The sequence below is a fragment of the Plodia interpunctella genome, chromosome 15 (assembly GCF_027563975.2).
Source record: "Plodia interpunctella isolate USDA-ARS_2022_Savannah chromosome 15, ilPloInte3.2, whole genome shotgun sequence".
Classification (NCBI taxonomy): Eukaryota; Metazoa; Arthropoda; class Insecta; order Lepidoptera; family Pyralidae; genus Plodia; species Plodia interpunctella.
Genome location: NC_071308.1, coordinates 6,984,727 through 7,002,749, shown reverse-complemented (window position 1 = coordinate 7,002,749; position 18,023 = coordinate 6,984,727). Strand labels below are relative to the sequence as shown.

Genomic DNA, 18,023 nt, shown 5'->3' with positions numbered 1-18,023 from the left:
TCTTACGACGTTACACACGAGCATTTTGCCAGCGAATAATTTTCGCATAAATTTTTATATCAGTCTTTCATTACTATTAATATGTACTCATAATAAAAAGCACATCAACAACAATAAGCACCTACCCAAAATCATGACAAATTTGAAATTCGCCAACGCGGAATTTTAAAGCGACATAAAATCTACAATCTTTTGAACACGGTCATATTACGTAAGTTATACATGCATGTTTTATGTAACAGTGTATGAAGCATGGAATAAGGCATATTACGCAAAGCTCAGCGCAGATGGCGCTACTGGTACAACTAAGGTACACAAACATTGCTAATGGAGATTGTTGCAGATTTACGATCAAAAATACCTTCTACGCAATCGTGGTACGAGTTTAAAGAAAAAAGGAAGGATTTAGTGGATCATTCTGAAAATAATAACACTATTTTAGGTTATGTTCTGCATTATTTGGTCGACTGTGGTCATAAACTGATATAAACTTGATTTTGACTGAAGATCTTACCTGTACGAAGTCCATATTTTAATAAGTCTTCTCGTGTGAAGTGTTCCGAGCTTCTTTTCGACCATTTACTGGCTTGAAAATTTTACAGCGTGAGGCGTATCCCATAGTTTTCGAAGTTTTTTAGGTTATGGAAAACGATTTTTCCCAATATTTCGGCACCCTTATATATACAATAATGTATTTTTTACAATTCTCTGACCTTGGCAACTACCCTATTACATCGGATAGATGAAAAAGTGCCTGTGAAGGTCTAATTTCTGAATAAATGATTTGAATTTGAATTTGAATTATAAACTCTTAGGTTATTAATCATTTGGCTCCGTTAACACTGACGAAGGAACCAAGAAAGTGCAAAATATATAAGAAAGTACACGAATGAGGTAAGTATGATTAGTCTTTCCACACGACTGTTTCACTTTCAGGTTTCAGGCTGGTTCGCTTTTACATCGCATTCGCCCGTATGACTTCAAACAAAATAGACGACACATATTGACAATCCATGCGCTCGAAGTGCAAAGCAACGCACGTGAGTTTTAGCGATTGCAATTGGACTCACTCGAAATCATGGAGCAGTTCGAGATACATAATACATTTTTCGTCACCCATGAAATGACTGACACTGAAATAGGTACTTATTTTATATGTTAATAAAATAAATTACCTATTTGCAGGCAAAGTGCGTGTGAACCTTTGCGCATTTTTTTTTATAGGTTAAGGTTCTGTATAGTGTGCGATTTCACCCGACAGCAATCACACCTACTTACCTACATAGTATAAAATCAAGTCGCTTCTCGCATTCATTACGAGTTAAGATCATGTCATGTCGCACTATTTATGAGGTCTTAAAGTGTAGGAATGAAAGCGATAGAAAAAAAAATTGTAGTTTAATTCAAAAAATAAATAATATTTTTAAATTTTGCAAGTCTAATAAATAATAATTGTAATTAACTAAGTACAAAAAAGTTAGCATTGCATGATGTACTTACATAAAATATCGCTACATATGGTTACATGCTTATGTTCTATAATTATTTATTATAGTTCTATAACACTTGAAAATATTACTTTCTTTTCTACTTTGAAAACCTTATCTTAGATTTTTCTTGTAACTATGCTTTGAATGAATCATGATTGTCTTTAAGCTTAATTAAGAAACATAATTTAAAAAAAAAACATATAAGTAGTATGTACTTATGGTTAACGTAGCATTTTTACATATCTAGGAATATATTTTCCTAGAAGTTAGATATTGTACATTTTTTGTTTTTCTATCCTAATCATAACCTACAAAATGTTAACCCGCGTATTGGCGTACGATCTTTGCCCACTGTTGCGGGTAGTTTCTCTGGACGTATGACAGAGTGCGCTGGATCTGCTTCGTTTCTTGAGGAGTGCATTGGGGACACGCGCCTCGTAGCACCAGCGGCGCCAGAGCTGAAAATGTGAATTAAAAAAATGTTAAACAAAATATATCTCTTAATATATAAACACTTCTGATAACCTCCTCTATATGTATTTAAGATTATTTAATTTATTATTTAATGGCAACCAAGTGAGTAAAAAAGATCCCCAAATATCATTTATCTCGAGAAACCTATTCGATCGAACTTTAGAGTGGAATTTTATATCAATTTTTTTTTTTTACTTAAACTTGATAACAGAGAGACCTGATATTATAGGATTCACACTATAGCCGAATTCGTACAGATGCCGACACGAATGCATGAACTTTGCGTAATTAAAATGAGTGCTTTTATTTACCGCAATGAAAAATCAGCAACCTGGCAAAGTTTGGCGAACTGTTAGCGGATAGTGTAGAGCCGGCATGTCAGACAGCGCGAAAATAGAGCTAACTATTTTTCTATATAAGTAGTTCGATGGGCGATAATGAAGCCAAAGTTCCGTGACCTACATTAGTATTGTATGAATGACATATACCTATTTAACAAATCACTGAAAACTGTGTCGTTAGTAATTTTTGTCTCTCCTTCTGTTATACTATTCACCATACAACTGTACCTATTTTTAATACTATTTACTTTCAGAAGGATTCAAAGCAAGTCTTAGAATCCCAGGTAGGTACACACTATAACATTAGGTATTGCTATGTACAGTGGTCATTAAAATTGTTTTGACCTATTAAGTTACTATACCTAATATTCGACTGAGACAAAAAATATGTCTCGACTCTATTGAATTGTTCACTATAATGCAAATTATAAAAAATACTAATCACGTTTTTAAAAACAAAGTGGTCCAATTTTCATAAGTACGAGTCACTTAATAAATAAATACGTAACAAGATGTATTTTCATAAGGTAATCTATAACTATCAAAATACTAACTATATTTATATAAAATAATGTATATCTCGATCAAAAGTAATTAATAAATAATAATAAATATATTAGGACAAATCACACATATTGAGCTAGCCCCAAAGTAAGTTCGAGACTTGTATTATGGGATACTAACTCAACGATACTATATTTTATGACAAATACTTATATAGATAAACATCCAAGATCCGGGCCAATCAGAAAAAGATCATTTTCCATCATGGCCCGACCGGCATCGAGCCCGGGACCTCTCGGTTCAGTGGCAAGAACCTTACCACAGCGCCACCGAGATTGTCAAATCGCATGATTTTACAAATCTCCTTTGATTTAAATTTCGACACGGTAGCCTTGATAACTATTACGAAGTTAGATACACACAAAAGAAATCGAATTGGTAAATGCAATTCAATGTCAAAGTAAATAAAATTTACGACTTTAATACAAATAGTGTAAGTTTCACATTTTCTCTGAAAAAAAAAACAGAATTCCGAGTGGATTTTTTTAGTATTGTAAATATTCTTAATTTCCATATTTCAAATATTGCTTCTGTGTTTTTTTTTAACTATAAAATAATACTCTAAGGCTCCAGCCCCTTTGCTCCGTCGCACTCCGTTGTTATGACGTCCGCCGCCGCATCGACGGACAACGCAGAAATTGCACATTAATGTCACGGAGCTGCAACGGAAGACAACGGAGCAACTGAGCCTGAGGGACCAAGTGTAACCTACTCTTGAGCCTCTTCCCAATCGGGTCGCAGGGCGCCTCTCCGAGGGCACATTTGAGTTGTCTCTGTATAAACCGCTTGTCGCTCAGCGCCTCCTCTAGCGCAGTGTCAGACACCGGGGGCCGTGTGGTCTCCGCTGCGCTTGCTACCGCCGCTACCGCGCATACGACGATGATGTAAGATAGCTGGAAATAACAAAGTTAGTTTTTAATCCAACTACAGTTATAATTCTTTCTTATCGAGTGTGTTATTGCTAACACTGGTGTCAGATTCTATTTACGACAACCCGACACCATGTGGCAAGTAATCGCATACACACTAGTGAACTAATCTGTCCGCCAGTGTGCAGGTTACCTCACGACGTTTTCTTTCACTGAATGCAAGTGTTTGGATTAGTATATAAACTCATGTGACACAAGTAGGAATATAATCTGGGACTAGCTTAACGCAAGTCGGCGCGGCAGGTCTTTCAAGGCTTTTATGCAAGAGGCGCTTTTAAGCCCAAACACGAAACATACGAACGCGTGCTTTACTAACGGTAGTATTAATTTGCTAACTCACCCTTAGAAAAGACATCAACGCGACATACAAATATATCTGGTGACGCGCTCAGAATCAGAATTTGCGAATGCGGTTTCGATTAAGTATTATAAGCACATGTCAAATCGCGTCAAATAGTGTCAAATAACACTATTTATTGAAAGAATAAATATTATTTCATTATTATAAATTTAGTACTTTTGATTACATCAATTTTGATACTAATTATTTTTAGAAGAATCTTTATCTAACACCAAAAATATTTTCGTAACGTATCTAAAGCTGAGTCAAACTATCGATTTGATTAGATTGACGATCGATGAATGTTTCGCAACTGTATAATATTATAAAATATCAGTGTTTTCCTGTGAATATTACAGAAAGCAATTATTCAATGTCTCGTTTCGTCTCGTTAATAATCACCTTGATTAACAGATTGACGTGACTTTCAGTCAACGAGTTAAATTACCATTCGATTTATTGTGATATTGAGTCGACGAGTCGAATCATTTGATATTTTATGTCTAAAGCTAATTGAATTGGTGTGTCTATCGTTTATGCCTCTTGAAATTTATGCATTTTTCATTACTTATTATATTATAATTTTTATTACAATTATATATACTTCTGTAGGTATTTGTAAAAAACTTACATTGCTCGTTTTAACAAATTTTACTAACGAATAATTTAAAAACAATGGCTGATTTTTTATTATGATTTATCGCGAATGAAGCCTGGTCCGGCTGCTAGTGAACGGAATTGAATAAAACTAGTTTTTAAAATTAAAATTTGCATACAAAAAAAGGTAATATTATGGTCAATACAAAAACTTGAATTCATTACGACTTGTAGATTAATTTCCTGATTACTGTGCTAAGGTTGTACAGGCTGAGATCTTAATTATATAATAATTCGTACTGAACATATATAACTATAGAATAGAATTGTAATAATATTTAAATAGCTCAAAAAAAGAAACAAGTAATCTGTTTTATATTAGTGGCCACCTATATTGGCTTTCCTATTTATATTAAGTGACCATTTTGTAAACACAGCTGTTGGATCTAAAATAAATAAATATATTATGTACAGTAATCTTATAAAATAAACTATAAATTCGCATGCAAATAAATTTAGGTTACAACAAAGATTGGCATATCACTGGCACATATTAACATCGTTAGATCGATACGTTGCTCTAAATTTTAATTAGAGAATTAGAATTTTTCAATATTTGAAAAATTTTGTAGTATTTGATTCTCATATATTTTTATTTTTGGCTAGGCTAAAAGTGTCGCTTAGTCGCCTAGTACGACGTCCACGGGAGGATTGGAATGGCCCTATCCTAGGGCGGAACTGCCACATGCCACAAATTTTAAATCGATTTAAATAAATAATTATAACTGCACTTTGAACGAGCTACGTAATAAAGGCGACCTAATTTTCACTCTTTTGAAATTATTATCCATTAATATAGGTAATCACTATTCGAAATTATGATAACTACTGATAAAGTATCGTTGCATGTCTGCAGGTTGCGCTAGGTCAGTTACCGGCATGTTACGCTCGTCAGGCCCACGTTACGTAACACCACAAATAATAATACTATTACATAGCGTGACTCCTCACTACCCTAATGACAGCAGACTTGTCGCATAATCTCGTGCTGACCGCATTTTTGGTGTATACATTACTTAAATTACCGGCACTGAACAAAAACTCAATAAATCTTTGACAAATGTCAAAGATTTATTGAGTTTTTTGAGGATTTATTGAGGGTAACAAAATTTATTTCATTCAAATTTTAAAAAACATACAAATACAAAAATGCCGTTTTATAAATAAAAATAATCTTCCAACGCGCCACAGGGAGGCAACGTGCCCAGTATACTGGCAGCGTTGCCCCGTTGTATCGCGAGACTTACACGCTGAGCAAAAAAGCTGCCAGCACTCGAGTCTCCTGTTGCCTCCACGAGGCGCGTCGTTATTTCTCTTAAAAATAACCTTGCTTCAGGACCCCAAGGACCCATCGTTTCAACAGCAAAAGGATTTTTTACATTTGGGTAATTTGTTTATTTTACCCCGACAAACAATAAGAGCAAAAAATGAGGAGAAAAAAAAACGTCCCGCTTTCTTTTAAAACCCACCCTAATCGTCTTTCGTGCAGCAAGATATTGCGACTAGTTTTACCCTATACGCAACCGCATATAAAAGCATTCCACAATTCATTATCGAGATCTAGTACGAGTGACTTAACAGCAGTTGCATACGAATTTCCATTTTCCAGTTTTCGTTTTCAGCACCCAAGCTATCCAAATACATTGCAAACTCGCCCCAATCGCCGCGGCATAAAGATATTTGCAGGACAACTTGATATACGGTCGACTGTACGTTCCCTACACAATCTTTAGATTGTTTTATTTTCTACACCTGAAGAACTTGTTTGTTAAATTCTTAGGATACGATATAATAGAAACGCGAAAACTTAGGCTAATTTATCTGTCTGTAAAATACGAAAATGGGGATTTGAAATGTCAAAAACATACACAGTTTGTACTAGCAGTGCCCCGCGGTGTCTTGTCTTGTGTAGCATCACGGGTTGTGGGAGTTTAGGATATGAGTATAAAATAGAATTGTGTCTAACAAAGTGTCAAAACCTATGTATTGTAGGCACTATTTCCGCGAGATTTTCTGTTGGGGAAAGGTGTGTGAGCATTAGTAAATCAATTAGTTTTTTTTTAGTCAACATTTCTGAAAAGTTTTCCTACCTATATTTTTTAGTCTTCAAAAGTCTGTTGGACGGACTGTATGTGACATCACATTTTTATTTTTAATTATGAAATAATATGGTTAAAATATATATATATATTACAAATGAGAAAGTAAGTTTGTTTGTAACTTTTTCACGTTTTTCTATTCAACCAATCTTCTTGAAACCTCATTGAAAATTAGCATACATATAGTTAGGTAGGTGCATTTCATCACGGAAGAAGTACCCCTTCTATTGCTTGTGCCCGCGGCTTCGCCCATGTGAATTTCCTACGGGAACATTTATTTTTCCGTAATTTCGAGAAGATAAAGCGTGAGGTAACAAACTAACTTCGCATTTATATTATTGGTAAGTATGATTCCACGTCGTAAAATACAAAGCTGAATTTTAATAGCAGAGACCTACTAAAACTGATTGCAAACATCCACGACCAATTCTTGGAACAGTTTAAAGCGTTTTCCTCATTGGTAGTAGTAAGTAATGGTAACTATAAATTGGTTTTAGAAACCCACCAACAAACCCACATACGGTCCTACTGGTTCACACTAAGTAAAAAACATTTTATACTAGTAGGAACATACATAACTAAATGTATAAGATTTTTTTTGATGATTGATAATTTGACTTTCATGATTACTACCAAACTTGGAATAAATAAAGAGCGGAGATGCGGGCAAGATCTAGTTTCATAAACTATACCAGCGATTTGTAAAGGACATGAGGTACCAGAGTGTACGTCTGTCGTCACGTGCGAGTAATGTCGCGTGCACTTGCCGGTACACTCGAGTACACAACATTATAGTGAACAGATAATCATCATTCATCATTCTCCACTGTTGGGGCAGGCTTTCTTATAGTGTATGGGTTACGCTACGGTGAATGGGTTATGAATGAACGCGCGGGCATAAATGGGTTACCTAATTATTTGTTTAATTAGAATTAAACCTGTACCACTTTTGTTTACTGAACTTACTCGTACTATTAAGATTATAACGCGTATATATCTATCTACATATATGAAAACAAACAGGTATAGGTACCTAAATATTAATGATTTGTTGCCGAAGCCAAATTACCAAAAACCCAAATTCCTGCTCAATTTCACGATATTTTAGTACAGTCAACTGCACATCAACCTACCCAAATTCATTGCAAACTCGCCGCTACCGCGTCATAGAGGTTCATGAAGGGTAACTTGATGTACTGTTATCTGTACTAAGGAGTCTTCTTTTTGGAAAATATGTTTTGATTTTCTTCTCTTAAAAAACTATTAAGCTTTTCGTTGTGCCTGTACTCTGTCACTGCTAACGAGTGCGTGCTTAGAAATTTAATCACTTTGTAATCGGGCCGCGTTTATCCATACTAAATAAATAAAACTGATATCTCTATCAATACGTTTTCATCATAAACTATGATTAATACTGAATCGATGAAGTTTTTCTACTACAAACTATTATTTATTTCGAATCGATAAAGTTTTAAGTAGAAAACACAGAAAACAAATGTACCTTTACGTAGGCGGCCTTTGATCATGAAGATAAACATTTTTCTTCAAAAAATATGAAAACTACGCAAGAAGTTCGTTTCTCTGGAAACTAAACTTCTGCGAGACAGTCTAGTTTAATACCGGAAACTTAATAAATTTGAAGGTTGCACTGAAGTATATGTAGTGGTATATACCTAGAACTTAATGTTTTTCTTTTCTTTCCTTATATACGGAGTTACAGTTGCATATGGAGATGTGGTGGTGTGCATTTTCTTAGTCATAGTTTACGAGAATTCATAATCAATGGCGGATTTACCAGTAGGCTGCTGAGTAGGCTGGAGCGAAGGACGACAGATTTTAGGGGGCGGCAAATTTAAAATGCGCTTAGGTTTCACCACATAACCTGTACAATTGAGAAATTTAACGTTTTATTTTAAATCCTTTATTCAGTATAATTTACAATATCCAACAATATTATAAAACCACACCACAAAAACCTCGCAGGGTTTTAACATCGGCGAGTCGCTATTATTATATTTAGGTAGGTAAAATGTATTTAAATGTTTTACTATTAATTTTGTACAGAATCTGTTTCTATTTTGTCTCTTTTTTATACGTATTGCAGTGCAGGAAACAATAACATGACGTTCCGTTGAAGTAGCTTGCCGAAATGACAGCGATTGTATTCGGTTAATCCACTACAGAGTTCTATGAACTTTGAAAGAGAAAGAATAAGAGAAGATATATTATAAGATATAATATATTGAGCCCTATAACTTCCTTGTCTCGCTTTCTCCAACGACGAAGGTATCTAAGTAGGAGCAGGCGATGTGCTATATATCTACGCCTCGAGCATTAAAATTAAGTAACTAACTAACCTAAATCATTATAGTACAATGCAAACAAAATATTTTTTAATTAAAAAAAAAGAGTCATCGATTACGTGTATTTTATGAAAGCTCTACGTGACAAGAGAATGACTCAAGGTAGCTGACTCACTATAACTATATTAATAAACTAAGAGGGTTGTCAGATTTTTAGATTTAAATAAGCGCACGTAGTTTTTTAAACCCTCTATCCTTAAATGTCTAGCAGAATATAATTAACAGAAAAACATAACATAATAATAATGATTCCTTCTTCCTGTCCATAAACATTACATACTATTTGTTAATAAATGAATATTTTTTACATTACCTAAACCTTAAGTAACATCACATAAACACTTTTCTCTGCGTGATATTGGTTCTGTTGCGTAGTTTTCTCGACTTTGTGTTAAAAGCAATAAAATAAATGCGCTCTACAAGTAAGGTTGTTTCCTCGCAGTTAATAATATTTATTAAATAATTAGCTGCGCCCCAGGGCTTCGCTCTCGTGGACATTTCGGGATAAAAAGTACCCTATATGTTATTTCAGGTTATAATCTAACCGTGTACCAAATTTCATAACAATCGGTACAATAAATAGATTTTGCGTGAAAGAGTAACAAACATACATACATACATACTCACAAACTTTCGCATTTATAATGAGTAGGATAGTAATATAGTTAGATCTAGTTACATACCTAAAATAGGTTTCTTTGGCAACCCTGCAGTTTACATAAAGCAACAACCTTCCATTGCATACCGCTACATAATAACTCATACAATCGACATCCCATCAACAAACATATAAAATTGCCGCAGTGGCGTAGTTAACGTATGTTATTATGTGTATACTATACAGTACACCGGGCGCCAAAGATCAGAGTCCTCGGACGAGCGGGTTGGCTTTTAAGTTACGAACCACAAAAGGTAAAAACCCTTAAGGTGATTACTCCCCGCACACTATCGCCAACTCACATTTTTATGAATTTCATTCATTTCATAGCGAAAATTAAACAATATTTTAACAGATTATGCCACATTACATTGCACATTGAACATACCACTACCCATGCTAATATTATAAATGCAAAAGATTGTGATAAAAATCAGAAATGTTATTATTTTATAGTAAATGACCCGAGTTACAAACAGGCTACCGTGGACGAAGCGGCGGGTAACAGCTAATAGCTCTTACTTAGTGGGGCGCCTAGTTCTTGAATCGCACTAGGACACTTAAATAGCTACGCCAATTAATTTCCGAGACATGGTGTTTAAGAAAATTACGCCCTTAGCCTACTTTTGGCACTTCTCATGTCTGCTTCACTTTGTGTTTTTGGGATTCATATGAGGAGTCACAAATCTGTATTCTTCAATATTGTTTATTTTCTTTATTTTCAACTGCGCTCTATGGTTCGCTCCTGTGAAAACTTCGGAATAACAAATATACATTACACTACTGATGAAAGAATTATAAAAATCAGTCGAGTACTATAGTTTCGATCATTACCCCCTCCCTACGAAAATACTTACAAACACTTCTTCAAAATATAGTGTATAATGCAAAAGTTGTTATATATGTAGAAGTGTAGAAATGTAATTGTGTCGTTCGTTTTTTGAAAATTTATATTTTGTTCGATAAAACGATAGTGATGTGAGACGTGTATTTATCGTTGAAATTATGTAAATAATTAGGTATGTCCTCTTGAAATTCCCACATACGGAAAAGGAGCCGCTGGAAGCAATTATAGTACATACTTTCACGTCCTCGCCCCTGATAGGGCAAACAGAAATAATAGTAGTAGTAGTACCTTGTAGAGAATAACATTTAAGATGCAGCCATTATCCTTTCCACTGCAAATAGTAAACTTGTTTTGAGTTTCTCGGTATTGGTTGTTTGTCCTCTTTATATTACGAATAAGCAGGTAAATTCACACTAAACAATTTCACACACAGGTTAATCAACCAGCGTGCAGGTTTCCTCACGTTGTTCACGTCGTTCACCGGAAGCAATTGGTAGTTGATGAAAATAAATACATGAGTCAGATTGGTATACAAACTCATGTGGCACGAGTAGGAATCATACCTGGAACCATTCGATCCACAGGCCGTCTCAACCATTACACCACCACCGCTTCAAGATACTAAGTAAGACGCAGGAAACATTTCTTATGGAAAACACGGAAAGGAATATAAGGATGATGACCAAAAATGTTACACTTCCACGTGATCCTCCTAACAGGCAAACCCAAAAAGTGCAGGCATAGTCGTCAAGAAGGAAATGCGTACCAATGGTTTATCATTCAAGGAGGTCGACGATTGTGCGAGGTGGAGAAGAAAAAGTATTAAAGCGAACAATGGGTTCCGAAGCTTTACTGCGGAGGAAACGGCCGGATAAGATCTCAAATGGAAGAGAGAGATAAAAATGCAGTTATCTGCCCAAATATCCTCCCTTCCTCTACTAACGGTCCAGCGACTTTGATTCACCGCTGACAATACAGCACAATGAATGTAGCGTGAAAACGTCGCAAAAAATATATCTACATTTGAAATAGTTGCCAGACTTAACTTAGTTACTGTTTTGTATTGTTACTGCATTATGTTTGGTGAATGATCTCGTGCGATTTTAACTAGAACACCCGGATTTGTGAGACGTTACGCGCCATCCGTCAAATTGTTGTATAACAACGAGTTGAGCAACCAAAGTCTGTTAAACTGACCTCTTCTTTATTGTCCGAGCTCCAAGTTTGGGGCCAAATGGCCAAATCACACGTGTATAGATTGGAAATGTTATTCAGACTGCTTTTGTTATCAGTCAGTTACAAACATCTTTCAAAAGCCTTCAATAGGAGCTTAAAATGCAGATTTTGGTTGTCTGACTGTTGTCTTTGTCATAACCCCATGATCTCAATATACACAATGAAGATTTTTATAATCTCTTTTTTATCCGTTATAGAATTTTAGTTTTATTAGTTAAATATTATAATCAATTACCTCTTACCTAAATAAACACAAATATAAAAATCTAGATTAAACGATTTCAACTTTTTTTACGAGAAAGAAACAACTTTTAATTTTTTACCACCTTTTCTGAGAACTGAATCCGTGCCTGCTGATAACAATGCTACACAACAATATCATATTCTGAGTGAATTCGCCACATTTATTGTTAGTAGTTAGATAACTATACTTGTACACCATTGTACAGAGCAGCATGCAGCGCAAAATCGAAACGGTGCGTTTGAAATTTTCACGCACTGGGAAAGTGATGAAATAATATTTGCTATATAATAATAAGATAAGGATGAACATAAAAAAAGTTATTTAGTAGGTACTTTTACTGTTATAAATTCTAATTACAATGATATCAAAACTTTAGTAGCTACTATGATAGAATCATTTAGTACCATGTAGGTATCGTAGAGAAAAGGAATGATGCATCTTAATTAGACATCGATGTAAATAGTCTTAGTAAGCATGCACTTGGTCAGGTAACTGTACCTGTTGATTTTTATGATAGACTTGCAACAGGTATAAGGGAACTTATATATTTCTAAAGTTTTATACGTTTCTAATGCGATGCGACATAGATCAAAGAAAGAAAAAAAAACACCCGAGATACCGCGACCTTCATTGAAAGTTCAATTTTATGAAAATGTTAACTCTATTTGCCGCTGTGACGACGTATATTTTTTGAGTTTTATAAAGATCAATATTTTTTTGTAAAATTAGGTATTATTGTAGGTATCGCAAATGCGATTCGCTTCATAAAAAATCTTTATTTCTGCAGCTAATTGGATTAGTAGAGCTAATAAAAAAATCGACATTGATCCGAACTGCAATTAAGTTCCAAACGCATTTAGAATTCAAAACGGCATGTGCCAATTATGAGACCAACTGTCCTTCGCAAGATAACTATCTACGAATATTTTGATGCCTTCACTAGACAATATTGGAGGAAAATATAAAGAAAATTAACTCACCTGCATGTTTTAACGCGTAACTTGCTCAACACAATCACTTTTACTTTTGATGTGCAATTTGGCCACTGTCCGTGCTAGCGATGTGACCCGATTTCTGCCGTTTCAGTCGACGAAGTGTTTAGGCTTACGATCGAGTAGCGAGTGCTAGGGTCTGCCGTGGTGCCGTAACCTCTTACTTAACCAATCCCCACTTTTTAACTCTTGTGGTGCAGCCGTCACTACAAGCGTTACGTGAGCAAGTGCGTGCGAGATAAACAACAACAGTCGGATTATATTTGTTTATTTTTTTTAATAAGTCTTCAATTTGTACCAATTTCAAATTTATTCGAATTTGAATGGTCGTTATACACAATTTAAAAAAATGCGTAATTTACACAGATTATGTATTATATATTTAGTTACCCACTTAATAGTTAAATAATGAGGTCATTCTATTTATTTACCCTCGATATTTACACAGATTTAATGTTTTGGGTTCATCAGTGTTTACTAGCCAATTAATAAACATGATAACTATTACTCATCAACTAATTTATCATAATGTTCCCACACACAGTGTCCCATATACAACTGGTATTAAATAAATAAGACTATTGGGGACAATAATTTATTTCTAGATTATTAAAAAAATAGGAAACGAAATTACATTATGTAGCCTACCTGTGTATTAAACCTAAAATAAATAAAAATGCCTTTATTAGCGTTGACATATTCAAAATTAAAAAATTTCGAAGAGTATTTTTCAGCCATATTGGCGAACGATTCTAGCCCACTCCCACGGGTAGTTACGCTGGATGAAGGCGAGCGTTCGTCGGATCTGTAGAGTCTCATGCGGAGTACATTGCGGACACGCTCCTCGGAGAACAAGAGGGGCCAACGCTGAAAAAAGTTCCTTTTATCTAGAGAACAGTAGACATAAAGGGTAGTATTGTATAAATCTATGGCAAATGTACAGCGATGATTATAGCATAATATATTGATTTATTCAATCTTGACTATAAATGCCATAATAACATGATAATCGATGAGATAACAAAAGAAAGGTACTGATAGAAACTTGATCACAACTTCCTTATGTTGTGACGATGACACATACAGCTTTGGATAAGTCTGATAAAATTACCAAATATTCTGCAAAGACGATGCGGTGAGGAGTCCTGTTTTCTTGCGGGGACGGTTAAAGTATGCTGCATTTCACAGATCTAAGAGCTCAAGGTCTGCTTTCCTACTTTTTCTTTTCTACTTCGCACGGTATTCGGCATCACAGTCTTGCTGCACATGAAATAACTTACTTCTCAGCCTCCTGCCGACGGGGTCGCACGGGCCCTCCCCCAGGGCACATTTGAGGTGTCTCTGCATGGTGCTGCGATCTGTCAGGGTCCTGTCCAGCTGGCGGTCAGACATCTGGGGTGCTGCAGCCACTGAATTTACTGTTATGATCACTGCGCAGGCTAACAGGATTATTTTCTGAAAAAAAAGTAAAAACCAAATGTTAGCCTTCTAAGTATTTGTTGAAAAGATGAAAACTTGATGAGAAAAATATATGAAATCATTCTCTTTCTACTAATTAAAATGTCTACTAAAGGTTAATAACAATTTACCGATTAGTGTTTACTGCCTTTTCGAAAAAAAATCTACATCTCAACACGATTAGTAAGAAGGTATGTATTGCTTGATCTCGATATGACTACATAGCGATAGCTGTCCGACTACCAAGTACGATTTATTGTATTTATTTAATTTAGCAGTTTTTAGTACATGTATGAGACATTTTTTTAAAATTAGATGAGTTATCTAATTTAAAAAAATGTCTCGTGAGACATAGTAAAAATTCAATTCTTTCAACATCATCACCTTTCTCTGGCATTAAATTAGTTTCTCCGTATCACGCATTTCCTGATTTACACACATTTACACATACTTCCTTGATTAATTCAGATTAGCGTGTATTAAGTGTACCTAACTGTGGTTTACACTTAATCATAGCTAATGACCATTAATTAAAAAGTGTGTTGCGATGGAGATTTGTCGACGCTCTGACGCTATTTAATGATATGTTATTTGATCACAATAATCTAGGATCAAGGATCTATCCAATAGTGACAACCATTTCAACATCTGAGATGTTGGAACGGTTGTTAAAATACCACATTAATATAAACGTGTAGTAAACACTACGTAAATTAAATAGTACATTTAGTGCAGGCTCTAATCGAGAGATTAGTAGGTAGTCTCGCCATCTGTATGTTAGTGTCCATAAAGTAATTTAATAATTCTTCGGTCTCTGCCATAGTTAAAAGAAATAAGGGTTAAAGAAATAAAGCCTTATTTCAAACAAAACTTTAAACCAGTCAAAAATTTTTCTTTTACCTACATCAAAATCTTAAACATAAATAAATAAATGAAATAATATTAAGACATAACCAGGGTTTACTAAGCTCACCAAATATAATGATATTTTTGGTCAAACACTAATTGAATATTTTTGATCACAATAGAATTCGAGTTTTGTGATTCTACTATTAGTACTATTCTTTATTCGAAATACTTCTTCAACTAATAACGGGAAAGCGGCTGATGTTATAACCATGGATTTAGTAAGCACTTCGACGGAGTACCTACTAATTCCATGGTCATAACATACATCTAAAGGTTTATCATAATTTCAGACCGAAAAGTTACAAGAGAAAATAATGTACTTGAATAAAATATTGATTAAGATTTACAACAAACCACACGCAAACCTTCGACGTTGGGAATTCCCATGGCCGAAACGAATGGATACAATTCTTGCATAATAACATAAAACATTTATATCTCTATGATATTATTACTTATATAGTTTCCTAGACATCGATCTTGATGTAGATGATTATTTTAACAATTTCAAATTGGTTTCATGTAATAATATTGTTTAAAACTATTTTGAAAAGGAATTTTAAGTATTCGAGACATAAAAAATAAGTTTTACGCTCTGACGCTATTATTAAGACATAACTAGACATAAATTTAACTCTATATAACTTAGACATACATTTAAAATTTATTTTTTGTAATAAAGGGTCTTCCGTTTATGTAAATAATTTTACTTAAATGGAAAAATGGAACTAGTTGAACTACCACTGCTTGGAAGACACTTGAATCAGTCACACTACTAAATTAATTCAAAGAATCTAATTCTCGAATAACTATAAAAAAATACAGCACAACACAAAATTTACAATTATTAAATTTATCAAATACCTATCTAATAGTACTAACATACCTGCATCTTGACTCTCAAGTCGTAACAGCAATTTTGTCAATTATTCAACTTATTACTGGGTACATAAAGCTACAGATGTATCCTGTACGCCGCCTGACGGTCAGGGAGCAACTGAACTCACAATCATGACAATTCGACACTGGGAACCCTCCTTTTGTGAGGTTATTATGACCCGATTGAGGGCTCATCACGGGTCGTTAGGACGAACGATGTATCGACCATTCCCACAATCTTGAGTTTTTAAATCGTCGTAGTAAACTCCATAATATCCCTAATGAATTTAGAAGGCATTAGTTGAGGGCACTTATCTCTATTATTCATTAAGATAAGCAGAGGTTTTTTCTTTGGTCAATTGAAACTATTATGTTAATAAACGGATCTCATTATATTAGGGTTCCGCATTCAAAGGGAAAAACTGTACCGATGTCCGTATCACCAGAACCGTAGACAGTTTAAATTTCAAAGATGATCCATTTCTATTGCCGCTATAACGACCAATGAAAAAAAAACAGAATACATTAAATATTTAAGGGAAACCAGGACCGTTATTTTACCATTAACCGTTTTTTTAAATAAATAATGGTAAGGCTGCCAAAAAAAATATAAAAATCGCGTTTCTTGTATTCGTGCGCAAATACGACTACATTAGTAAATTTCGTCCGTTGCTTTATCCGCGTGAATTTCCTACGGGAATAGTATTTTTCGGGATGAAAGGTATAGCCGTATGTGCTCCTAACTATGCCAAATTTCAAAATTAGTTTAGTAGATTTAAAATTAAATAACATTTAAATGTCTTTTAGTTACCCATACTTCCTATATGGAATATTCTATATAAAGACGTATCTAAGGAAAGGTCGTACGATATCGCATTTAAAGCAAAAGTTTTCAGATGAACTGAGATGTTTGTTCTGACACTTTGAATTTATTTTTCAGTGAAAGGAGACATGAACATTACCGAAAATTTATAAAAATACATTTATTCATCCTTAAAATCATCACTAAAAAGCAATAAAATTTAGCCAACCACAATTCTATACAATAAATGCGCTGCACCGACCTGATGCAATTAAATTCCCACCATTTCATATTGTTAAAACCCACGCACACTTTTAGGTGCTTGCGATTAACACCAAGGACTTTATTATACTCCGAATACTATTATCTTCTGAAGGTTAGCACATAAGTTAGGTACATTTTATACACCATAGAATAAGTAGCACTAGCACTAACTACTAGAGATGGGCGTTTAAACGATAAGCATATAATATAATACTATTATTTAATTTGAGCACAATAATAGGTTAATTAATTTAAGCAACTATCGTTAACTGCTTTCGCTTAAAATTTTAACAGTCGGGCAAATTTTAATTCGATTAGAAATTATAGTTCATTATAGTTATTGAAATCGTTCAAAAATTCAAAATGTTGTCGTAATAATAAGTCAAAACTATCAGTAAATTAAATTCTGCTACAAATATATTAGCAACTTTTTTCAACGAAAATTGTATTAAGATTAAAACTATTATTAGCACACAA

The 18,023-nt window shown here is 34.3% G+C and overlaps 1 protein-coding gene across 1 annotated transcript; it reads right to left on the bottom strand.

Moving 5' to 3' along the window:
* Nucleotides 1-1,383: 1,383 nt before the first annotated feature.
* Nucleotides 1,384-16,642, bottom strand: LOC128675723 (ejaculatory bulb-specific protein 3). The gene is made up of 5 exons (XM_053755298.1): nucleotides 16,488-16,642; nucleotides 14,515-14,689; nucleotides 13,983-14,101; nucleotides 3,582-3,762; nucleotides 1,384-1,948 (listed from the first exon to the last, which is right to left on the bottom strand). Exons 1-5 carry the CDS (start codon nucleotides 16,491-16,493, stop codon nucleotides 1,809-1,811), a joined length of 621 nt encoding a protein of 206 aa, XP_053611273.1. The 5' UTR covers nucleotides 16,494-16,642; the 3' UTR covers nucleotides 1,384-1,808.
* Between the last annotated feature and the right edge of the window lie 1,381 nt (nucleotides 16,643-18,023).